Source organism: Colias eurytheme, chromosome 15 (assembly GCF_061535395.1).
Source record: "Colias eurytheme isolate Ceu_HAF_F1 chromosome 15, ilColEury1 Martin Lab GWU primary, whole genome shotgun sequence".
In the NCBI taxonomy this organism is placed as follows: domain Eukaryota; kingdom Metazoa; phylum Arthropoda; class Insecta; order Lepidoptera; family Pieridae; genus Colias; species Colias eurytheme.
Window position 1 is genome coordinate 10,497,150 of NC_142994.1, and position 27,407 is coordinate 10,524,556.

Sequence of the window (27,407 nt, forward strand, 5' to 3'; positions counted from 1 at the left end):
GCATTGCTAACAAAACATCATGATCGACGGTGTTAAAAGCGTTACTGAAGTCAAGTAGAGAAAGTAACGTTAGCTGCTTGTTGTCAAACCCCCGGCGAATGTCATCTGTGATCTTAACTAGAGCAGTAGTTGTGCTGTGACCTGGTCGGAAACCAGATTGAAAAGGATTAAGGAGATTGTGAGTATTGAGGAAGCGACTTAGTTGCTCTTGTACTAAGCGTTCTAAGACTTTGGCCAGGAAAGGTAAAATAGCAATTGGACGGAAGTCTGAAGGACTAGATGGTTTGGGATTCTTGGGAAGAGGAAAAATGTGAGCATTTTTCCAGTCTTCAGGAAATTGACCAGAGGAAATGGAAAAATTTAAAATGTGAGTGATGATAGGTTTAATGATAGGAAGGATGGGGATGATCATGTTCCGACCAATACAGTCACTTCCAACCGCCTTAGAGGTGATTGACAATATGCACTTCTCAACACCACAATCGGTAAATTGACGCAAAACAAACGGAGGAAAATCAGGAGAAGGTAAGGAGTTGAGGGTATTTAATGTTCGCAATTTGGAGTTAGCGTCAAAGTCCAAAAATGGACTAGAAAAATGAGAATTAAGAGCATCAATATTAACTGATGACGGAAAAGAATTATGCGTTTTTTTGCCAATACCAAGAGTTTTTAGGAATTTCCAAACTTTAGAGGGGTCGCCGTTTTCGACAGATTGGGATATGTGTCGTCGTTGTGCATCCCTACATAATGTATTGCATCGATTCCGAATTTTCTGAAATTTTTCACGGTTAATATCAGAATCAGAGGAGTTTAATTTAGCTTTAGCACGAGCCTTTTTTTTCAACATAGATTTAAGTTCAGCCGTCATCCAAGGAGCAGGTAGCTGCTTCAACTTGACTGGACGTATTGGAGCATGAATATCAAATAGGTTCAGTAGTAAAGAGTTAAATAGAGCCACCTTTTCGTTAATGGAATTTGCGGAGTAAATAACCGACCAATCCATCTTGAGTGCATCATCACGCAATCGGTCATGATCGATTTTACCAAAATTGCGCTGCAAGATAGTTTTGGGTTTCGACTTGGGTGGTTTTACTGTATAAGAGAGGAAAATAAGATCATGGTAGGAGAACAGGGAACCGGGACATTGACCATGTTTAGCAACATGCTCAGGAGAGGAGATAATGATTAGATCAAGGAGGGAAGGAGAGCAGTTAGGAAAGGAGTGGGTAGCTTGAAGAGGAAGGATGTTAAGGTTAAATGAATCAACAACGGATATCAACTTTCTACTACGATGGTCATTCTTCAGGAGGCAAGTGTTAAAGTCACCCATCAAAATCACATGCTTGTAAAGAGGAGAAAATGAGCCGAGAATACAGTCAAAAGATGAAAAGTAGTCAATATTGAGGTTAGGCGAGTAAAAAACACCTAAAAGAATTTTGGTGTTTGATAAGGTGACTTCAACAAGAAGATGTTCGGCCGCATCAGATGGTGGGGGTTGAGGAGAACAACTAACAATTGAAAAAGGAATATAATTACGTAAATAGATTGCTACCCCACCGCCCGGCCTTCCGACGCGGTCGTTACGAATCAACTCAAAACCTGGGATATTGTAAGCTACAGAAGGTAAACAAGGCTTCAACCAGGATTCGGAGATTAATATGGCGTGCAGTGAATTTACATCAAACGAAGCGAGTAAATCAGGATAGTGTGCCGGAATACTCTGAGCATTTATGTGAACCACATTAAAATTTTTTAGCTCATTACAGAAAAGGGAAGAAATATCTAAGGAAGAAGGAGAAGAGGTACTATGGAAACTGTCATCACTTGAGCAAGTATCAGAACACACAGAGATAAAAGAGTCACTATCTGCAACATCCAGAGACATTAAAATAAATAATATAAAATGAATATACTAAAATAAATACTACTATTAAAAAAAATAAACAAATAAATAAAATAAATAATAATAAACAAACAAAATAAATAAGTAATATATAGTAACTTAAAAAAAAAGCTACAAGTCTAACATATCCTTTACCTCCAAACATTACAATAGGAATAAATAAACACTTAAAAAATATTCTATAATAATTTACAAAGAACTACAGACTTCACAATTACATACAACTACATAATATGGCAAAAATGCTAGAATCCATGACAATTAATAAACTACATCATACGTCAAACAGTGGAGAGATTGACAGTAAAAAGTGACATTTGACATTTCGTTCAAAATATTATTAAAGTTTACGGGTAAACAGTAAAATTAATTTGCTAAATCACAAAAGATCTGCTTAGAAGTAAAAATAAGAAACTACACAAGGAAGCATTTAAGCACAAATCATCAATGTAAAATAGACAATAAACATAACAACATAACAACTATAGCGACAACAAAATTATGGATATAGAACATAATATTCATTTTAAAAGTAAACTTTATGAAAGGCTAAATAAAGCACTAATTGTAAAATTTAAATAATTTTGAGAAAGAATATATGAACAATGTTATCACTTAACTCTGCCAATTCGTTTTGGCCTCACATTCTGTAACTGTTTGCCGTCCCTGGGAAGACTAGATGCAGCAGCAGCAGCGCCAGGAGAGGAATTAGAAAGAGAGGCCGAAATGTTATCAAGGTCGGACATCAACGTAACCTTATGTTTGGAACCATCTTCAGTTTTTACAAAAATGCATCCGTCTTTGGTCCAACAATTTGTTACTCCAAAGCGTGATCTGGCAGCCACAAAAATGTTGTGCCTTTCTTTAATAAGAAATTCAGAAATTGTGTAACCACTTCCCTTCAGCTCTGTTTTGGAAAACCAAATACTGTTTCTCATTACCATGTTATTAAATTTGACAACAATGGGCCGGGGCTTATCCTTCTTCAAAACTCCCAAGCGATGGCAGCGTGAAATGGCGTCCTCGTTGAATCCAGGAATCTTTAAGTGTTGAGACACAAAACTGGCCACCAATTTCAAAGGAATTTCCTTAGGAGCCTCCGGAATGCCATGTATTAATAATATTTTTCTTCGACTCCGTGTCTCCAGATCATTTACCTGATTTGACAGTAGTGTGATTTGATCATTTAAGGCTTTAAGAGATGATAGCACAAATGACTGGAAGGAATTAAATTCAGCAGCCAATTTAGAAGTAGGACTAGTTGATGCAGGTAGCGAGTTAGCATTATGTAGACTCTGTAGATCATGCTGAAACTCTGCCATCCGTTTGTTAAAGGAAGCTGTCATCTCCATCATGGTTTGCTGGACAGATTCCATAGTGCAGTGGTGCAAAGTGGTAATAGTGAAAAAGTATAGAAAATACAAACGGTGATTTAAAGTGTTGTAAAGTTGGAAATAATGTACTGGTAGGTAAAGGCACTGATTTAACACATAAACATACTTAAAACATTGAAAATAATAAAAAAATACTATTTAAAATATCAGAGCTCTTTCAAAAAACGTTACGACTTTTTGAGCACCTACCCTCGAAAAAAGGGTATCCTCCATACTTAATATTATAAATGCGAAAGTAACTCTGTATGTCTGTCTGTTACTCAATCACGCCTAAACTACTGAACCAATTTGCATGAAATTTGGTATAGAGATATTTTGATACCCGAGAAAGGACATAGGCCACTTTTTATTGCGAAATATGTACCACGGGCGAAGCCGGGGCGGACCGCTAGTATTAAATAAAAATAAAAAAAAATTAAATTGTTCATTGTTGATAAGAGTATGGTTAGGTTGATAATTAAAACCTTTCAGAGTTATATTTTTCTATTACCGAATTTAGTTTGTAACAGATATACACTGAGATAAAAGAATAAGATTAATGATTGAAAATAAAGTATATGGACAAAAGACTAAAAAGGCTTTGTCATGGGGTGAAAGGCGAGCAAGGACTGACCAGTCGGGCGACCATGCTTTTAGTTTTTACACAATATATGATCAAAATGATTTTCGATAGTAAGTCAACAACATTTTATGTAATTACAAATGCATTGTTTATTTAGGGATATACTGCGTCAAATATTCAGATGAATTATAAAGTGGAAAATCTGATTTATTTTAACTCATCTTTATCGATTAACGTAGATTATGTTGTTTTTTTAACTCTGTCTAAAGCTTAGGATATAAAAATCGTATTTAAAGATATTATATCGTCACTGAAACTCATATTACAGACATAACCTACAATAATATTCCCTGTGTCAGGGTTAGGATATGTTTCTAAGGTTAGATCAAGGTCTAAGGACAGTTATTAAATTACGGAAAGTAATAATATACTAAGCAAATAACTATCAAGGAAGACATAATATATCAATGGTAATCGAAAATGAAGAACGGTGTTGATTTTATATACTTACAAATCTATGTCTCTGTAATCTATTTATCAACGACGTCAAGTGATATTATTTTTGAATGTGGTATTGGCCAACAAAGAATTATAAAAATCATAGACTCTGCTCTAAAAATTCAAAATAAACTTGGACATTGTGTGAGATATGATATAATAAAACCATCAGATGTAATACACTCAACGGAGTAGATTTATAAAATAAAATAAAAAACTCAAGTAAATAATTAATTAAAATTATGTTTCATTTAACGTTTGTTTTTATTAGTGCTATAAATATGTACACCCTAAAATATTGAAGGTTCGTGGTCAAGTTGTTTCAATAACTAGCGCTCGCTCGAGGCAAAGTGTGCAATGCACTTGCAGTTTTTTTTCTCGATTCTTAATAATAGATATTGCCAAATTTTAAAGATGGCATTTAAAAAATTTAAGAGAGAGGTTTTATGATGATTGAATTTCAATAATTACCTAAATCACTGTTGTAACTTGTAACATTGTTCTTTTCTTACAGTTTTTGAATGTCGTATCAATACTTACCATGCTAATTAAAGTTTTTAAACGTTTTATTTAAACAAAAACCTAAATAAACTAATTAATATTAAATATCGAGTCGATTGCTGTTAAACTGAAGTAATTTACCTCAATATTAGCTAACAAAGTATGTATTGTTTATGCTTCAATAAATACTTACAATTCGTACATATCGCCTTCAATTTACGGACGAACACTCATTCGATTGACCGTTGCAAAATGGAGCAATTACAAAATGTATACTTTACCTGATTTAACGGTATAATTTAACACCTATTCAAGTCGAATTACCTATTTGATTAAATTCAACCGTGAAGTAATGATAGGCAGTTATGAATTAAATTTATATTCATGCACATTTGCGGTAAACAATAGAAAATATATAATGGATATTGAACTTACAAGTTTCATTATACTTTTTAAGATGAAGAGGCTTTCTATTAAAATAATTTTGAGTATTAATTTATTTCTAGCATAAATCTAGAAATGGTCACGCGGTTTCCTAATGAAAATAAAGTCAAAATTATATTTCGGAACTTAAGGCGCGGGTCAAACACAAGCGGCGCGGGCGCGGGCGTGCCATAAGCGCACCTCTTCAACCTGTTTTGTACCACGTCCTTCTTCTACATATTGTATGAAAGAACTTAGGAAAAAGCCAATAGCGCACCCGATGCACGCCGGCAGTGCGCCCGATGCGCGCCGCGCCGCTTGTGTCTGTCCTTAGATGATGAATTTTATCATAACTATAACGCGTACTATACAATAAATTATACTGTATCAAAGGAACTATGCTTACACAATACAATCTTCGTTATGTATGATATTATATCACATGGAACAAGATAAGTCCATGAGCGTTCCGGTGTCCGACTCTGTTCCGACTATTGTTTAACGCGTAATGCACTTTCATTGTACTAAGAACACAATTTTGCTTCACTGCTAGTTAGTTTTTAGCAGCGTAGTACAATATAGTAACTGTTTCACGACTACTTTAATTATTATTTCCTTAGAAAGGAAGCTTAAGGCTGCAGTCTAGCAAAATTGCGTTTTCAACAAGTTATTTGACAATTTTTTCCCGGCTAATAAAATGATAAACTGATTTTTTTTTTCTTGTTTATCAATTAGTGTTATATACGCAATGCGCGTGAATTTTTTCACATTTATAAAGTTACTTTATGTTACCTTAATCAGGCCTTCAAGATAAGTCTCTTTCCCCCAAAATCATTTCGAGCTAAGTTTGTGCACTCACTACGTTGCAACCGATTACAATTTACATAATCTGATCAGCGCATTATTATCCTTATATAGTCGTTATTAAAAACTGCTGAATACAATTGCCGAAAAACTTATGATTTTCTTAATTAGAGCGTTATAAATTCATTAAATTTCCCATTTTTTGCCTTACAAAATCGATTGATAAATACTGCTAAAAGTTATTTTTTCCATTAATTTATTCGAGTTGGTTGAAGACCAATGAGTATTAATCCTTTAAAAAAATTTTTTTTAGAATTTTGATAATTCTTTAAATATTAAAAAAATATTTAAAATAATAAGGAAAAATCCTAGCGAATTTCTTTAGTCGCGCTCCTTGGGCCGGAGCGTTCTGACGTGTGCTCCACGCTCGATTTTCCTTCATACCGAAGTGAAAGTTGCTCTACTTCATTAAATTTAATATTTTTGTTAATTGATTATTTTTATCTTAGTTTTGTGCAAATATTCGTATTTTTAAACATTTGATTTCGATATGGAAAATAAACGAAAAAAATACGCGTGTAACTACTAGAAAAAAAATTATCTTCGAACATAAAGTTAATGAAACCAAATAGATTGCAAAGGTGATTGGCAACAATTTCTTTATTTTACGGGGTGTCAGTAAAGGGATGTATATTTCTTTAAAACTAAAGTAAGCTCATAAATTTTCTTATAATATAATTTTTTTGAAGTTCCAAAAATGTTTATTTTTCGTTTGAGAAATACGAAATATAATATAAACTTGTATTGAGAACTTGAACTTCCCAAGTTCATCCGGGGAAATCCCCATACGGGGAAAATGATTTGTTTACTCCAAAATTGATCCGAGGTGTTTTAATTTTTTCTTCTAGTCATTTTCAACGTAGCGGCATGTTGTTTGATTATTAATTTTGTAACTTAAATACAGGATGTTGGTTTTATATTCTGATCTTACAGACGCGCTGACAAATTTAGTCCACCATTTCTAGTTTAGTCTAACTACAAAACTACCAAAAAACTCTAAGTACCAATATTAAAACGAATGGATTATCATCACATCATCAAAATTCAGTGGGGTTGAGAACTAAACAAACAGAAGTAACAGAGACGCGAAGAATAAAAAAAGAGGACGAAAACGATAATTCGTTGATGCTTTCCCTTTTCGACGTATTGTTAGGGTACATCACCAATCTGCAAAAAACAAAACTGATGATTCCCAATTGCTGATTAAAAATGAAAAACAAATAATCGACAACAGTGGTGAAAATTTGCTGATCACAATGAAACATCCTTCAGTGGTAGCAGATTTACTCATTTAAAATGTATCGGTGAACAGCGTAAAGGAGAGGAGGACAGGAAAACATTATGAATGTTGATGGTGGATTGTATACAGGGTGTAATCGATAAGTATGTGCAGGCGATTATGACGTTATTATTGCAGGTATCAAAAAACTTAAAACTGATATCGAAATTACTTTGCCTAATGAGCAAAATGACAATAATAACTTTTTAAAAGTATAACGAGAAATATCTAAAAAATTTACTTTATACACTCCCATATCAAAAAGGGAAAATGGGACTAGTAGAAGTTAAATGTCTAATTCCGGCAAAAGACATGAATGCGGAAGATGCGGTTAAAAAAAATTTAATATTTGAAATACAATGCAAAAAATAACACTTTTGAAATACAAATAAGCAGACTTCTGCTTCTGCAACTAAACGTTGCAGAAGCAGAAGTCTGCTTATTTGCTGTTTGGACTGGAGTGAATCATTCGTTAAAAATAGAATATATAAAAAATTATGTAACGTTTAGGCAAAATAAAATGATGGACCATTATCAAGATTTTACATAAATTGCCTACTGTCAGAATTGATTGATTCGAGACTTCAGCATTCGATGCCCATCAAGGACCCATCCTATATCATTCAAGCGATTGAAAAAAAAAAGAGATAAATCCAGTGCAACCGATAAAGCATCAGAATGCTAGCAAAAGATTTATTAGGTTTATCAATATAAATCATATATTATTTTCTTTATTGTTGTAAATTATGTATTATTTATATTCCTACTTTCTTAGTATTACTATATTATTATTATATATATTGCTTTGGTATGCACCACCTACTTGTATTCTTTGTTACTGTTTTCCTTGGTTGGGTTACCTGGAAGAGATGGCTCTGTAGCCATAAGGTCGCCTATTGTGCAATTTGATGTATATTTTACTAAATGTTATTTCATTATTTTGGTGTGTACAATAAAGCTTTCATTCATTCATTCATTCATTCATTCATTCATTCATAAATCTATATATTATACATTATATAATAAATATGTAGAAGACGCGAAGACCGACATCCGCGCGGACGGAGTCGCGGGCGGAAGCTAGTCAGAAATAAATATCTTTTGTTTTCATTTGCGTATTTTTCTATTTTATAATTTTTTAACACAAACATTACATTTTTTTTATATACAAAATTTGTTTATCCGTTTTATTAGTTAAACTGTACAACTTTCACTAAGAAACTTAGGTCGAAAAAAATGTATAGAGTTATGCATTTTGTATGGAAAGCTTATTTTTTTTTTATATTTCGTCCAAATTTCTTTGTAAAAGTTGATCAGTTATATAAACATGAAGTTGAAGATATCAATAGAAAGTATTCGCAAATTTTGTGTACTGATAAAAAAAAATCACCCGGTGTAATTTTCACGAAAATTGTTTCAAATTGTCATTTTTGGTACTTATTACGAATATTAAATTATGCATACGAATGATTTAATTTTTAAAAATTAAGTGGAGCAACTTTCCCTTAGTACATTTGTATTATTTACATATAGGATGACAGGATGCATTTGTTTGCACTACTAGACCAAGCCCTTAAAGAGCTTATATTTTCAAAACTAATATCTAAAATGCGAAATATTCATTGGTTAATTTTCTATTACAGGGTGAAGGCACATCGCGAATAAGCAGAAGACCGACCACTACTGATAGAAGTTTAAGTAATATTAATAGAACAGAAGATTATCAACCAACATTCCGGTCGAGGGGTGCAAGAAGAAGAGAACCCGAAAGTCCCGAACCAATCGCACCTCGATCTAGAAGTAGGAGTAGATTACCAGAGAAAGAGAATGTAGTCGTTCAAATTGACGAAGCTCAAGCCCAACAAACAAGACCCAATGAGCAATTCGAATCAAGAAGATCGAATTCTCGAACAAGAACAAGGCCTACTGAAATAACAGCAACTTCCGAAAAGGCATTAAGTCGTGAAAATGTTATTCGGAGCAGAGCACGACAAAGTGGACGACGATATTCACCAACCACTCCAAGCCAGGTTGCCCAAGCCACTGTTACATTTTCCCCAAGGACAGGGGAAACAAAACCGGACATATCAAATGTCAAATTAGATGACATATCTAAACCTATTCCAACTGCTGAATCTGTACCCGCTAATCAATTCCGTAGGCGAAGTTCAACAGTAAGCACGTTAGAAGAGACAAAATCTACACGATCCCGAGGCCGATATGACTCGAGGAAAAGTATAGGCTCACTTGATTTAGAAGTTTCTGGCACAACAAACACCTTTACTGCTACAGCTAATGAACAGTCTATATTACGAGGAAATGATTTACGAAATTCAAGGAAATTGAGATACAAAACAAGGCCATCAGAAACGGATACTAATTTAACTGGAGACGGTATAATAGATACCAATGAAGTCATAAAATCTAGTCAAAAAAATGACTTAACTAGTCAAAGAGAAACAAAAGTTCCCAGTTCATCAACTACTGAAAGAGTTTCATCACCTACTGGTACTCTAAAATCAATGAAAGTTGTAAGACGGCCAGTATCTCGTGGTACTTCAACCAAATCAGTTGTTGTAAAAAATAAATCTAAAGTTTCCGATGAGATAAGCGAAGATGACAATTATCCGGAGAGTTTTAAAGCCCTTATACAAGCTAAAAATGCGGTAAGCTTATACATTTTTTATATCTTATAAAGTCATTACTCCTACCCTCCTGTAGGCAAAGTCTTTACTTAGACGCATAATCATAACAAACTAACACTCTCTCTCAAATGATACTAACACATGGTTAAAGTGTATCCTTGATTTTCATGAAACAATTCTTTCCACTTTCAGACACAACCAAACTCTCCGTCAAGCGAGAGTTTGTCAGTGAAAGCATCGCAAGTTTCTCAAACTTACGCTTCACCTAAACAATCTATCATCACGGGACCTGGCACTGACAAAAATTCTCGGGTAATATACACATAAAGTAAAAAATAAAACAAATTACGTCAAACAATATATCACTTAAAATGTTGCTAGTAAATCGATAAACATCTTTAACAATTTAAACACATATCTTGATGGCCATTGATTGCATCAATAGATCACTTAAGATATTGTTACCGGATGTTTTTTATAAAAAATGTTGATACATTTAGAATTATTTTAATTAATTTGGTCTTTATAAAATAATATTCCGTTCTTTAATTGATGAAATTTTGTTTCTAATTTTCAGCTTCGCAAAAAAGTGAAATCAGAAGAAAATTCAGAAACTGATCAAAATAAAAGCGGAACAATTGCAACAACAACAATATTAACAACTACTACAAGTACAACGAGTACTACTACGACAACTACTACTACTACAGAACAACCAAAGTCACGATCTTCCGCTTACCGTCCACGTGGATCATACTTACCAAGAAACAGAAAATCGAGTAGCACCCCTTCTGATATCTCCAGTACACCCGCTAGTCCTAGCACAGAAAGGCAATACAAATTTAGTAGAAAATATAAAAGTGTAACAAATGCGCCCAATACTGATATAGTACTTAAAACAAAACGAGTCGATAATTCTGTAACAAAAAACCCAATAATTCGTTCGTCGTTATATTCGAGAAAAAATGACCCGCCAAACAATGTCACAGTGATACCATTAAATGAAAATCGCAAACGCGACCGCGTCCCATCAGCTAATTATTTTAAAGTGAGAAGAACATTACCAAGCACATCATATTACTCAAGACAAAGAAACAATGTATCGAGTACCACTGAAACAAATACTGTAGTCGATACCGAGACTGCTATTGCCGATAAAAAGATAGAAAATTCAAATGATCTTCCTTTAATTTTTACTTATTTAAATAATCCTCCAAAATCTGGAAACAAGCAAAATGATAACGAGAAAATCTCACGAGAAAATAGTACCGAGAACGAGATAATAAATAAAGCAGAGGAAAGTGAAAACCAACTTATTGTAAACACTGAAGTAACTACGCAAAAATATCATGCAAACTATAAGGGCGATACTGATCCTAATAAAAAATCGGTGACAAGCGCTACTCCAGCCATAAGGAATATTCAGACAAGAAAGTATGGACGTAAACCAATAAAAACAAGAGATCAAGCATTGAACTCGTCTCCAACAATTTTTAAAACAAAAGAAAGAAATGTACGAAAGTATAGCGATACATTTTCTAAGACAACCGAGGCTCCAGGGAATAGTGTAAGTTTTTCAATCAATTATTTTTTCCAGAATAACTGAACCCGAAGACTTTTTTGGTAGCGTGTGTATTAATAGCCAAACAACTTTAATATATATGTACGTGAAGACGTTATATTCATCGTTTATCAATTTATCCACTAATGACAAAACATTTAATAAAACATCAACAATCAACATACATTTTAACTCGATCGCTACAACTCACATTTTTCAGATACAACCAGAACCCGAAAAACCTAAAAATAAGTTTAGTTCAAAATACAGAGCTTCTTATTTAGATAAGCCATTTTACAAACCCACAGTACCTACGGTCACTCCATCTGTAAGTAACATTTCATGACATATTTACAATTATTATTACAAAAAATAATAATTCAATATTTACAGACTAAATTAACATTGAAATCAAACTGACCAAATCCCCTTTATGAAATTGGCATTATTTTATAATACCTACATTATTTACTAACTGCATTTATCCTTTCTAACCAAATAGCAATAATCATTATGGCGCTATTACGTTGGCGAAAAAATCAGTTTTATTTACAACATAATGATTATTGCTCGAATTTATAAAACCATCAACATGATTCATAACTTAACATCACTGTTTATACAAAGTTGAAATTAACAAAATATGTAACGAGAAGTTTCTTGTTGCTAAAGGCTGGGCTGAAATTCTTCGTGACTGATGAGTTTACAAAGTCCGTCGATGAGCCGATATTGTACGGGAATGAGTTCTCTGATGTCACAACAGAAATAATGTCAAGAATGAACGTCACATCATCAACATTACCTCACGAATCATCCTTAGAACTGGTTAATGGAATCATTTAGACTTACCATCGCATCACCATTCACCTTTGCATTTCCCACTTTTGTAAAAATATGTTAATTAAGTCGTCGTAAGGAGACAATTTAATTTTATATTGCATTTAATTCTCTTGGATTAATTGTCTCCTAAGTATACTTAGAATAAAGTTAATTATATTGATGAATTTAACTGCGCTTAATTTATTATATTGCCTGGAAATAACTTAAACGCAGTTTTGTTTACAAACTAATATAAACATGTAGAATATCATATCACTAACAACTTGATGAAATTAAATAATTTTCATTTTAACATTTTGTTTTAATGTTGTACATTCATTTATATAATATTAATTATATACAAAATTATTATCTTCAGATATGTTATTTAGGTAGTTATGTACATTAAAGTAATAAAGAGGCTTTGGTCTATGCACATCCTTTCAGTATTCCAGGGTTTCTTGGTAATCTTTATAAATATCTCTTATTTATTATCTTGTTCTTTATTTCTATACTTATGGGTGAGAACACCTTTTATTTCAGGAACAGGGAGAAGAAATACAATTAGGGCCCGAATTGAACGCTATAGCTATAACTAAGACGCGCCGGCCATTAACTTCGGCCGATTTGAGACTGTCTGAAAGCTTGGCGAAACCTTTACAAGTATTAAATGTTGAAGCATCACAACATTCTCCATCAGTAACAGTATCCATATTTGATGCTTTAGCTGAAATACTCACGTCAACGCCAAAACCTCGAATCTCTACGACGACCGACGTTTTACCAAAACAAACCACCGATTCCAATGTAAAGCAAACACTTAATGGCGTGAGTAACAACGTTAATGTAAATAGTGGCACAGGCTTTGCAAGTCAGGAAACGGTAACATCGAAAGATAATATGAACACAAATGCTATGTTTGTACAAACCACTGAACAGAATAAACAAATTGTGTTTAACAGTTTGCCGGTTGGGGAAAATGTTACACCGTCACTAAAAGCAGAAGACGAAAAAGCTACCTTTGTTACTCCACCCCAAACAACTTCCCGTCCTCCTCCTAGTACTCCTTTATCTGCCCGTAAACCCTTTGCTATCAGAGTTTTATATTCTGAAACTGAAACTCCAATTGACAGAATGACAACTGCTGCATCAACAACAAATGTGCTGTCTACTGACAAACCGACAATGGTATATAATAGCATCTCTGATCTTTTATTATCTAATAACGGACTAGTTTCTTCCGGACTAACAAGCATGTTATCGAGTAACATTAGAAGCATTATTGAAGGCATGGACGAAGAAAGTAAATCTAGGCTATCTGTAGGTATGACTAATCTGTTAAATACGTTGAACCCTGACGCTTTTAATAGGACTATGACAGTTGATGATAGTTCCCCTCCTAATACTACTCCTTACAGTTTGGAAGATATTAATGATACAGCGAATATTGATATAACGAATGAATCATCTGACGATATCAATAATATCCTCCAAAATGTACAAATAGAAAATATTGTAAATAGCACGGAAATGCTTAATAATTCACAAATTGTTAATACTGAGTCTAGTCTATCTGTAAATACAATACAATCCCAAGATATGACAGAAAATATAATGTTTGCAACTGATACAGAGAGATCAATTTTTGATACTACTATACAACAAGACTTTGATCAGGTCACTACCAATACTTTAAAAAATACAGAATTATTTATCTCTGAATCAGGTTCAAGCACAATTACTAACAATGATGTTATCCTTGACAACCTTACTGAGGACCCTAGTAACAATGTTCAATCAGTCCTATCTTTTACCAACTCTCCAAATGAAGATGTCGTTCCTATTGAATTAAACAATTTACGAGAAGATTCTGTAGATACGCAATTTACCAACTCTCCAAATAAAGATGTCGTCCCTATTGAATTAAACAGTTTACGAGAAGATTCTGTAGATACGCAATTGCAATCACCTGTTTCTGCAATTCAGTTGTCACTGAATGAACCAGATGAAGTTAATGATTTGCAAGATCCAGGACAAGTGTCACAACTACAATTGTGGATATTGTCAAAAAAGGCTCGCGTTCTCAAAATGATTGAAGATTTATTACGTGATCATAATAATGAAATTAATAATCCACCGTTCAATAATCTAATTAATCGCACAAACAGAACAAGTGTCCCACTATCCAGTCGCTTGACGGAGATAATGAATACAATGACTTTTACGACTACTGTTACTTCTGACACTGATAAAGTTGAAATAAGTTCGACAACAAATCCCAACGATTTCCTTAATCCCACGACTGAACCCATTTCCCAGTCCCCATCTACGGTTCCTTTTGAAACCACTACAGTTAACAATGCATTTATGGCAACAACCCTTATAAATGACGATCCAATTACAAATACGATAAAAACTGATGAATCAACTTTAGAGACTAGCAATATTGCTGATGCGTTTACTAATGACATCACGGTTATGAGTACTACACTCTCAACTGGTCAAGATGAAATGACGACGGAGGCAGTTGAAAAGAAAGAAAATGATAATTTCACGATGCCTTCGAGCACCACGATTGATAATGATGTAACAACAAAAATTGAAGCAGAAACTACTACAATACTAAGCACAACAACTCTAGATGAGCCAGAAAATACGACGCCCTCAGGTATTGAAACTGCTACAACTACAGTTACAAATGATATTAAATCAAATGACATTATAACAATCAACAACCAGTTAAATGTAGCAACACAACCAACAATTCCAAAAAAAGATTTTGTTATTTTTGGAATACTTCCTAATAATACAGTGGTACGTAAAGATCCTAACGATAACCCACTGGAAGCATTAACAGAAGCAAGTCCATATATCATTTACGGTGTACTACCAAATAACACAATAATACGCAAGTTTCCAAATGGAACTCGAGTGCCACAAATCATGCAAAAAATTGACGTACTACCAATCAGTCCATGGAGTCTAAAAAATCCATACAGCCCCATCCATAACATTCCGGCCATTGTCAGACCACAGTCTAACCCTATCCGAGTTTCCACTAATACTGTGATATCCAAAGACACTTCAAATAACGAAAAGGAAAACCGATTAACCATCGACACTGTAAATAACCTACAAGTAATGGTATTGATTTTATGTTGTTTAGCTTGAACGCTGTGCTTTGGGCTTCACTTCTTTCCTTTTGTATAGACACATTCACGCGTAGATGGGTAAGTTGGTGATGGTCTCACGGTAGTAAGCTATGCATGATCCTGGGAAATAAAAAAGCTTTTAATAACATTGCGAGGCATAACATATTATTTCATAATTGCAGATACCCTCATCGGCACTTAATATAAAAGATAGCAGTTCATTGGGTATAACTACCTCCACACAGCCACCTGCTGAAAAAAGCACTGCCTCGCATGTTTTAAGTTTACGCACAACTACAATGCTACCTTCTGTTGATGAGATTCTGCTTAATAGTATATCTTTGGCCACTAAAGAGGAGATGGTCATATCTTCAATGACAAGTTCAACTCCTGAAACAAGAATATTAACACTGGATATCGATCCGGAGGTATAATACATACAAATCATATTGACAACTCAATCATGCTTTGCTGGTTTAACATTTTTTTTATTTTAATTTTACAAACTCATTTCTAACGAGGAAATTTAAAAATATAAAACCGCCTTTAACATATTTATTAATTTAAAATTAAATATATAGTGGTTAAAGGTAAGTGGTGAAGGAACGATATAAATATGATAAAGTTATTTTTTGATTTTCGTATTAGAAATCGCGATCCGAAGATAACTTTTTTATGAATGTATTACAGACTAAACAAATCCGCACTGAGAAACCTGATGATGCTAATGGGAACACAGTATTCAAATTTATTCCAATAGAAGATGTTACGGTAGCGTCTACACAAGAGTCTAATGTTTTAAAACTGGCTTCACCTAAAATGCCAAAATCAACTACAGTTAATAATCTTCAAACTACAACTATTTTGAGTACAACTGATATAAATACACAAACACCACAATTACAAATGAATACAGAAAGCAACAATGAAATAACTACAACTTTACAAACCTCTGTAGGCACTCCATTTGAACCTAGTTCTGAAACAGTTAGCAATGAGCCACCTACACCTGTTTTTATGGATGAGCCTCTTGCCACTACTGAAACCCAAATCACAACAATGGCAGAGACGACGCTCATGTCTTCAATCACACCGGGAACACCAACAACCGTTGAGTTAAGTAGCATAAATCCTACGACAAGTATATTTTTTTCTGAGGGAAGTACAACAGAGTCAACAACTGTAACAACAGAATCATCATCGATGCCTACGACAATCCCAACATCAACTTTCCGTATACCTACAGCAACATCTGTAGCTAGTGCAACAAATATCGTGTATCAAATGCAAACTGAGCGTAATCCAAAAAATTTGGGTGGTTTTGAAAATGCCAAAATTTTGGAAAATCAACAACAGGAGAACGCAAAACTTTTACAAGCACTTTTATTGGCAATGGGCCAACAGCCAGTTGGCAAAGTGAATTCTAATGTTATCAATAAAGCGCAAACGACAACTATGCGGTCTATTGAAGAGGATATAAGACAATTTGAAGAAGATACAAAGTTGTTAAAAGCTTTGCTGCAAGCTACTGGAAGAGATCCAGCCTCATTGAATATACCTTCATTAGGTGATATCAAATCTATAATACCAACAACGCCCGCCATTGCAACTACAACTTTTCAAACTTCAACGACTCCTACAACGACAACTCAAACGGTACCACCTACACCACAAACATCAACTGTCAAAACCACCACATCCTCAATAAACAATGACATAAAACAATTACAAGAAGATACAAAATTATTACAAGCGCTATTACAAGCCACGGGTAACAGAAATGCCGGTAATCAGCCTATAATTTCGGGTCTAACGTCAAATGTAAGAATTGCTTCTAACCCATTAACAACTTCAATGGGATCAAATCCAACTACTTCATTCAATGTAAGGCCAGTGTATACAACAACAAGAGCACCTTTTACATCAACTGTAAAATCGCAAATTGTTACTGTATCTACTTTACAGCCTACAACAGAAGACATTGGAATTTCTACAACTTTCCAACCTATAAATAAAAGAATGTCGACAACCATACCAAATAGTCGAACTACAATAACAACAGAACTTCCTAGTAGTTCAACATATTCAGATGAAGAAGATCTACTTTTCTTACAAAACTTGGTACGTGTTATTTGTGATTTTCAACATATGTATCGTTATTTAAGTTAATTGTGTAAAGGAAATTATATGAATTACAGTAATATTTATCAAATCATGGATATAAATAGCGTCATAGTATCTCATTTAAACTGTAATAATAATATATCATACTTTTCAGAAATCTGTACTTAATACAAATAACAACAATGAGGATCCCGAAACAGCACTAGCTAATCGAGTCATAGCACTCGCTGTAGAGAAAAGTCTGAATGAAATACAACAAGGAAAAAGTGTAGGAACAACAAAGGTAATGACAACAACAACACCAATACCAACAACAACAATGAGAACCACAACTACACGCACTACAACCACACCCAGCCAAAACATGCCTTCCATTGAAGATGACATTAAACAATTCGAACAAGATACGAAACTTCTTCAAGCACTTTTAAAAGCAACGGGACAGGATCCATCCAAATTCAATATACCAACGTTACCAACTGTTACAACCACTGTGAGTGCAAATCTTCCACCAAGTGTGAACGATGATTTAAAGCTTTTATCAAATTTGCTTGCTTCACCCTCACCCTTGAATGAACCCTTTGACCCTCTGACACAGAAACCTGCTACGATACAAAGTAATAAAAACGTATCTCCTACAACGTCGATACAGACTCAAAATATTAAAATTGCTGTGAAAGATGACTTGAAGAATGAACAAGATGATGCTAAACTACTACAGACATTAATAAAACTCCAAGATGCTCAAGAGACCACTACCATGAGAAGTAAATTAGCTATTACAGGTAAAGTTAAATAATCCAATTTTAATAATCATATTTAAGTACGTGTATGAACATACGTTCATCGATTTGTTTACTATAAATTACATTTTTAAAATTCTAGGACATGATCCAGATGAAGCGCTTAAGAAATTAATACAAAAGACTCAACCAGCGGGCATGATGTCGGAGGCTACAAAGTCCTCTATTTCATTGAGCACAGAGTATGGAAATAGTAACGATGCACTGTTAGCTGCACTATTGAAGGAACAAGGTTTCGGTCCAACCACGGCAAGTTCTTTGGATGAACAACTACGTCTCGCTGTTAGTTCTAACTTTTCATTTTCTATCTTAATATTTCTTTACAGGTTTTAATATAAGGTAACAATTAACCTAAACATATTAAAATATCGCATTCATGCGAGTAACGTGTCTTCGCTTGATTCATTTGTCTTTCATCCATCTTTATCTGAACCTTAACTTTAATACTTCTATACTATCTATTATTTACATTAATAATCATGTAGAACTCTAGAACTAATATAACCGTAGGCATTACTCAATCAAGTGGTCGTGACGCCGAAGGCTAGGCGGACGACGACTCCTCCGCCTCCTCCGCCGGCGCCTCGTCGACCGATACTCGATGGGTTAGCGTGGTTGTGGCAGCAATGGAGGGAAACTGGCCCCGGACCGGGGGGATCTAGGCCGAGTAGGCCAGCGTCAGTGAGGCAACCGACGCCATCGCAAGCGACGAGCACTAGAGTCAACTGGTTCGGATCTGGGCCTTTCGTCGGCAACGCGGACGAAGGGCCCCCCGGCAACAGAGTGGGTTTCTCATCACTTTTACTTAGGCTTTGTGATTGGGGGTGAGGTGCTGGGCGATTCCAATTAAATGGACTACGTTTTATTTGTATAACTCAGTAGCTCCTGTTTAATCTGATGCACTATTAGTTTTAGTTGTACAGAATTGTAACTAAGTGTAAATATCAATGGCGTTTACGATTAATTTAGTTTAATGTATATGGGCCCTGTAACTGAGAAATAAGTATTGAAATTATGATTTTTAGAGTCGATATCGGTAAAACCACCCTGTTACGGACAAATTAGGGATACTAATATCGTATAAGATTTTATTTATTCTTTTATATTTATATGCTTGTAAATAAATTTAATATGCTACAATCGTTGTTTTTAATTTGTGAATATTAAATGTTAATTAACTTGAAATCTTATGTAACTAACTTTAAGTTTGAAATATCATTGGCACCATTGTCATTCATCTCACACTACATAATATTTTGTTTAATTTTGAACGGTTCAAATATTCCTATATCATGTACCTACACTTTTAAAATTTAATCAACCACAACCAAATGTAAATAAGTGTATAACTATTTTGTTTTATATGAAGTAATACTCCAGTTTTAATTAACAATTGTGAATAATCCGTAGTATATAACATAAACATAGCATCAGTGTATATAATTGTGTTGAGTGTTTTTGGTGAGTAAAATTACCTTTGTACATTGTTTCTAACGTTCTCTAATTTCTTTCTAAGAACTACTAAATGCTTGCGAACATGTTATTAACTATGGTGCAATAACAATCGATTTTTGGGAAAAATTGGGTACTAAAACGGATTGGCTGGTTATAATAAATTTAATATTGCACTATTCCGTCATAATAACATGTTTGATTCTAATAGGATAACAATTTAAAGTAAATTTTTATAGTTTCTCTTTTATTGATAGATGAAAATAAAAAAACGGAACGTAAACAATCTTGTTATAAATTGCAATTTCGAAATTGTAATATAACTAAGCATACATGTGATATAAATAATAAATAAGTGTACAATATACCAATTGCATATGACATGGAAGAAAAACATAAAATTGTTTTGAGACTAAAATAGAATTGAAACTTTTGTGAAAATCTTAGGCAATTGTATTTTTACTCTACTATATCTGTATATATGTATTGTAAATTTGTTGAAAATGCTTCATGTGAAACTAACCTTTACTGCATGCACCATTTCTCTTCATCATTTCATTGCACAAAACCATTAAAATTGTGTTTGTTTTCGATTCAGGTATCAAGTCACTCTCATACTACTTGCGAGTGAAAGTTTAAAACAAGAATACTACCAATACGCGACCTAAAATGTCTTTTGAATTGGCAACGTAATCAAACGCTTCACCGAAATCCAAAGCAAACGCAATCACGCTCATAGCTATAATATTCAATGTGCTATGTAATTAACCCATCATTCACCTGCTAGATTCCCCTGGAGCCTCCTAGTGCTGTCGAACAGGGTCCTGGAAGAGGTCAGTTAGTATCCGCCGCCATCAACGTTACAAGGGCCTTTTCGCAATTCTTAGGAGCGGCGATACAGGTATATTTGTTCATTTATTGTGGATTCAGTTTTGTTGGTTTCGATATCAGATATAGGAATGGAACCAATAGTTTTATTTTGAAGTGTTTAAATGGGATAAATCAAAGCATTTATATTGGACCTAGAAGCCTTTTGAAATTAGAAAAAAAATATTACAAGGAAAATTAAAAAAAAAAAACCAACATCGTATTAAAGCAAATTACATAGAACACGCGAAATCATGGGAAATAATTATTTTCTTGTTATTTAGTGAATACCTGCCGTGTTTGTCATTATATTTCATCAATGGTATAATATAATATATAAGCAGTAAGCTTTTGTGTTTTGTTGTAGCTTTATGTGTTTTACGTTGTAGAATAGTATAATACGTACAATGGTTTCACATTTTTACACACACATTGTGTGTAAAAATGTGAAACCATTGTATTCAATTTCATTATTTATTTCATATCAACTTTTACATTGTCTTTAACAATGCTTACAATATTACTATTTCATCTTTATTAAAAATCATTTAATTTCTATTAATAATAACTCTAATTGGCTGACTTAAAACAATTATAATCCATGCAATTAATCAAAACATTTGAATTGAGTAATCTAAAAGGTCCCATCATATAAATTAAATTAAATATGTTAATTTAATCTCAAAACAGATTTTGTTATTTTGCAACAATTTCTTAATCAAGTATCTTATTATTTTATCTTCAAACTTTAATTAGACAATTATTTTATTTTCATACTGTATATTTTGTCTTCAATTTTTTTTATTAATTGCCAGTACCAAAATATTAATATCTCCTTGTATAAATTTCAGGGGGCGGCTCAAACGGTGCAAAGCGTATTTAGAGCAGGACAGAAGGCTGCATCAGACGTGTATACCAACGGCTCTGGAGGGTCAGGATAAAGCAATAGAATCGAATTTAGACACGGATCCAGGACCAAAATGAATAAGAAAACCTTGATTGATATAGCTTGAATGGACCAAAGAATTTTGGAGAATCAAAACGTCTTTTTAACATGTATCTTGTTGTAATGTAATAAAGTGTTCTATGGTCTTGAATCCGCGTCTTTCGAAACTTTTCCGAAAGTGTCATACATAGTACGCACTGTAGTGCGAGTTCTGTAAATAGCGATGTGTAGATAGAAACGATTTGTTAAATGTGTCTTTGATCTCATTAATGTTGCGATTACGGTACTGAATTTTGGACTGTAAAGAATCCTGTTGTACATTATTTGTTGGACCTATTCTTCAGTGCCAATCAGTTAAAGGCATATTTAATGTTAAGATGTGTTAGAAATATTTTTCTATAAGCCTGTGTAATATATCTACTGTAGATAGTGTTGCTATGTTCTACAGATGTTCCTATAAGAAAATGTAGGAAAATTGTGAAGTAGGAATTAAATGCAAAGTGAAATGGACGGATATATCGTAAATTATTAGTAGGTTAGGGCGGAAATGTGATGATTACAGATAATTAATTATATAAAGCTGATGTAAATTAAACTTCCATAGTTTTATAGGGTTTCTCGACTTTTCTACTCGATGTAAGCGTGCGTTGTTTTTCGAATCTTTATTTCACTCGATTATCGAACGATATTTTTACGTTTAGTTTTATCTTGGTTTCAGCATGTTTTGCTATTGTTTTAGTAAATCAATGCTTATAAAAATGCCTTCATATTAAAAAAAAACTTTAATCGCCACTTTAATTTATATAATTTGCGAGTTCTTCGAAATTATCTAATCATTCCAATCCTTTGTATGGACAAACTAACAATTTTCTATAAACATTTAACATAGTAATATTTGGATTATTGCACGCCTCATAAGCGAAGCGTTGAGGTGGGTACTACTGTCACTTCGCGCAAAACATCTGATTTTTCAAACTTAAAATGTCTTTATGTATCATACATTGCACTTGTAAGATAATACATACACACACATATTAAGAAAAAACACTATTTTTAACGTTCATGATATTTTTGATGTCATTTTTGTTATTTAAACTAGTTAAAAAACAGTTTAAAAAAGTTCTGTCTTGGACGTCCGTGTGTCTGTATGTGCGGATCCTTTTTCTTGTTAACACGATAGCGACCGAAATACTTTACTAATCGAGTCTTTTTTTTTCTCTTACGCTTGAGTATGCTCAGGAATAGAACCCTTTCATTTTTCAGGGTCTGATTCGATGTGGTTTAATTGTTATTAAATAAACAAAAATAATAATTAATAAATATTTATTAAAAAAAAATTATGAGGCGTGCACTTTTGGATTTTCCAAATTATTTTTAAGTCTGGTGCCATTTAGCACGTGCTTCGTGAATTCGCTTCTGTTCTATTAGCTTTTATTTATTTAACTTATAGATTAATTACAATTAATAATCATAGATAGAGAGAGCTAGACTATTTTACGAAGCTTACTTCAATAATAAGTATATATGCTTTAAATATATTTTCTATACCTTCTTAAATTTCCCTATAAGATAATTCGAAGATGAATTCAATTTACTATGTGTTTAATATACCTGAAATACATTAATTTTATATTTATTGTTTATCTTTTTATATTAAAAGCCTGGAGACAGACAGACAGACAACAGGTTTTGGAAATCAGTGAGACTAGTGTCTAGTTCTTTTTATTTGTGGTTGTACACTAGGATAGATATTAAATATATAAATGTACCTAAGTCATATTATTCGACATAAAATAACCAATATCATATATTTTTCGAGTTTACGGTGATAGTAATTAACGTCTCATTTCAATAGTATTTAATATTTTTTTGTATGTTTTCGAAAATTTGTTACTTATTATTTTTTTGCGTAAAATTAGTACTTCTTATGAACAACTTTTTTTTGCGTAAAATTAGTACTTCTTATGAACAACTGCCGTATTAATAAGTTAGTTTTAAGATGCGGGTAAATGTATAAAGACTATATTTCTTATCATTCTTGCATGCGTACCTATTTATGACTGAAAAAGGCTTAACCTGACACTGCCTCTTGCTTTTTATACTATTTTGTATATTATAATTGTGTAAGTGTAAAATATGTGAAACATAGTGTAATAAATTAATTTATCGTATAAAGTTTTTTATTTACCTAAAGACTAAAGACAGAGATAGAGTTTTACTTTGACGATTAGATGATGTGATGGTTACATAATATATCGATTCTTCATTCTTCTCAGTGGTTAAGTTTATTCAAGCAAATGAGATGTTTTTGTTCAATACAAAATCGTACATCTGTTATATCACCACTGCGGGAATAGCTGAAGGAAAACATCGTAAGGCAAGAAACGCGTCCATAAAGATAAATGGCATGTGACACCTAGAAACCTTTAAAGCAAGTGAATTTGTTGTTGCAACCAAATATAATCGGCCCGATAAGGAATAACGATTAAGTGTGTATATAGAAATAAATAAAGACTCTACAATCTACATACTGTAAGAAGACTGCAAAATAGTTTCTAAGTTTGACTCGAAAAAAAACTTATTAATTTCTAAAAAAATTTAATATTATTTTTGTCATTATATCCCGATGATGAACAGCAGTAATCCGATGTTCGAGTAAACTTACTTATCAAAAGTGATGTAAATAATATTTGCCAACTAAAATTGTAAGGTAAACATTTTTCCTTAATAGTGTGCGACATTTTATTTTATCTAAATTAAAATATAATTTATCTCAAACCATAATTTTGTATTCCACCGAAACAATAGAAATATAGATTTTGGGTATTTCGAATTTCAAATTAAAGGAGTAACAGTTACTAGTTACAACTTTTTAACTTAAATAATAATAATAGTTTAATAAAACTAAAAAACACGCTTTTTATAGAAAACCGAACTAAAAAATAGAAAATTTTATCAAATTAGTGTATTGTCATCGGTCCTCAATAAATCTACAAAGTTTGAACGAAATCTGGCCGTTTAAAGTGGGTCCAAATCGCGCCCAAAGAAGTCGGTTACAAACATAAAAAACATACAGGTGAAGCTAATATAAAGCGTGTAAAAATGAAGACCCTTTAAAAAATTCATAGGCTTCATAAAATAATTCACAGCGCCTTTAAATAAATATCAAGAATTTAATAATATGTAATTATTATTCATCACTTGAATATTCGATTTTTTTTTCTACACTCAAAGACGCCTAATAAAACTTTAATTAAGTATGTTTTTTTACTCCTTGAGTAAACTTTAATTTGTTAAAAAACTGCTTAACATGTTTTTTTTTGTTACAATTTTTATTTTTATTTCTATGAACACCCTGAAAAAAACTTCCTCCTTATTTAAGGAATTTAAAATGTAGGTACCTGAATTATTAGCTATAGGTACACTTTCTGGCTTTTCTTTTGTACCAATTTAAGGCAAATATGGCGCCATCATGAGCTGAGTTTTTATAACCTTGAAGTTCACTAATATCGTAAACAACTTTTTGCTGCCGACAGGTATTCTAAATGTTTTATTTGGTAATAATAGACGTCCAATATAGACTTCGTTAGCATAAATTATACATTGAGTACTGTGATATATTTGTGTCCGAACTCCGAAACTATATATAAAGAAATATTTAGTTCTAATATTGATTTTTAACTAGAATTAGTAGGCTAATGAAAGAGATGATTAGCTTGCTAGAATATATTTTTAGCCATTATATGAAACATAATATATTTTTATAAAAAAAATGTTGGTATAGTCATTTGAAATCATTATTTAGGTAACATTCAGCTGAAAAATTTAACTACTGTTATAACTTCTAAGTTCTAGGCATTGGCAGAACGTCATAATTTATTATATCTAATGGAAGAGAGGTGCATATAAAATTATGTATAGGTAATGTTCTTATATTCATTATTCATACCTCGTTTTATCACATATGTAAATATCTTTCACATTTAGGTATTATTATTTATTTGATAAAAAAGAGATACAAGAAAGACGAAAATTAAATGTCGTTTCAGTTTTTTGAGCTTGTTTTGTCCATTATAAAATATTTAATCTTTATTACTTATAGATACATTTAAAAGTAGATTAATTTGAATTAAAAGCCAACCTCATAATTATTATAAAGTGATTAGATAATGTTTTCGTATTTTTAGTTTTACGTGAGAAGAAAGCTTTTTAATAAAATATATATAAATATAAAAATGTGTACAATCAATAGGTTTAAAAAAGTATTTAATTTCCTAGCGATTATAAATCCTTACAGTTATACTTTTAAAACACTTAAAACGATCATAAAAAATCGAATCGAAAAACAATATCGTAAAAAATAATCGATGTAAAAGTTGCAAGACGTGTTATTAAAAGCCAGCATAGCATAAGAGTTAATTATATAATCTGTGCTTATAATTATTATAAACATCAGGTGTCTTGTTGCTAAGACGCTACGAAGGTTGTCGCAAAGTCAGTTTTTCTGCATACGAAATTAGCTTACGATTTAGGTAGTCTATCTTGGTTTGATTATTCAAATCACTATTTTGAGGTAGTTATAAAGTTGTTAATGGACGTGACTATTTTTTATACGTTTTGTATTTGATTTTGATTGCATTTTGGTATTGTGGCGAGAGGTCGTTCGATTCCTAGTGGAGATAAATAAAGTTTTAATAATAGGGTATGGAAGTCTGGTGTATTACTAGACCGTATAATAAACTTGAATGCGGAAAATTTAAGATGCGACTTAATTAATTTACTGGTATAGGTACCTACTTAATTTCTATACTGTTATACCTACCCCTTAAATCCACCGCATTTACACTATTTTAGCCTCATCTAGTTTCTTATTTTCAAAAATGTTATAAATTACGAAGATTATTCAGAAACATTATTTCATGCAAATCTTTTATCATCGTCTCTTTTTTTCTACAAAATAATAATTATTTTTAAGATAAGGAACACATAGTGCGCATTTTGTAATAACAATAAAAAGCAGAAATACAATTGATTCCACTTATCTTTAGTAACTACTTTTCATAATTTACTGTATCCAATCTATCTATTTACTTAAATAGTTACTAAATTTTTCACATAATATAAATATCTGTAGATTTAAAAGGAAATGTGATTTAAATCGAAAAAGACAGGTACTACATATAGTCATTATTCGGGTAAATTAGATTCGCAATAATAAAATCATACTTTTGTTAACTAATAAAATATGCAATTACATGTAACATTCATTGACACAATATAAAATAAATTCTTCACAAGGGTTGAAAATAATTCAGTCTTCCTCTCTAGTCAAGTAAAATGATTATTGCAAGAGTTCTAACAAACGCCCTCAAGCCATTACCTTATCACTACATAGACATAGTATAAAACAAAGTCGCTTTCTCTGTCCCTATGTCCCTATGTATGCTTAAATCTTTAAAGCTACGCAACGGATTTTGATGCGGTTTTTTTTAATAGCACGAGTGATTCAAGAGGAAGGTTTTAATATATAATTTATTAGGTTTTTGACAAAGCGGGCGAAGCCGCGGGCGATAAGCTAGTCATCAATCCATACTAATATTATAAATGCGAAAGT

General features: G+C 32.6%; 2 protein-coding genes across 18 annotated transcripts in view; one reads left to right on the forward strand and one right to left on the reverse strand.

Moving 5' to 3' along the window:
• LOC149902556 (uncharacterized) overlaps positions 1 to 23,035 on the forward strand; it is an 87,097-nt gene extending 64,062 nt beyond the window's left edge. For 3 of the 17 annotated variants that reach the window (XM_090110460.1, XM_090110461.1, XM_090110462.1), the window contains exons 4-14: positions 9,068 to 10,090; positions 10,262 to 10,381; positions 10,647 to 11,636; positions 11,851 to 11,958; positions 12,993 to 15,593; positions 16,292 to 17,722; positions 17,880 to 18,510; positions 18,611 to 18,810; positions 19,039 to 19,311; positions 20,768 to 20,881; positions 21,699 to 23,027. In XM_090110460.1, the coding sequence (XP_089966586.1) occupies positions 9,068 to 10,090; positions 10,262 to 10,381; positions 10,647 to 11,636; positions 11,851 to 11,958; positions 12,993 to 15,593; positions 16,292 to 17,722; positions 17,880 to 18,510; positions 18,611 to 18,810; positions 19,039 to 19,311; positions 20,768 to 20,881; positions 21,699 to 21,788 (7,581 nt within the window). In that variant the 3' untranslated portion in view covers positions 21,789 to 23,027. Of the gene's footprint in view, positions 1 to 9,067; positions 10,091 to 10,261; positions 10,382 to 10,646; positions 11,637 to 11,850; positions 11,959 to 12,992; positions 15,594 to 15,783; positions 16,030 to 16,291; positions 17,723 to 17,879; positions 18,511 to 18,610; positions 18,811 to 19,038; positions 19,312 to 20,767; positions 20,882 to 21,698 lie in introns of all 17 variants that reach the window. The other 14 variants (XM_090110477.1, XM_090110466.1, XM_090110468.1 and 11 more) reach the window with 14 other exon arrangements.
• On the reverse strand, positions 2,515 to 3,279 carry LOC149902557 (uncharacterized). Its single transcript, XM_090110089.1, has one exon. The coding sequence runs from the start codon at positions 3,277 to 3,279 to the stop codon at positions 2,515 to 2,517; it is 765 nt and encodes a 254-aa protein (XP_089966215.1).
• Positions 23,036 to 27,407: the final 4,372 nt, after the last annotated feature.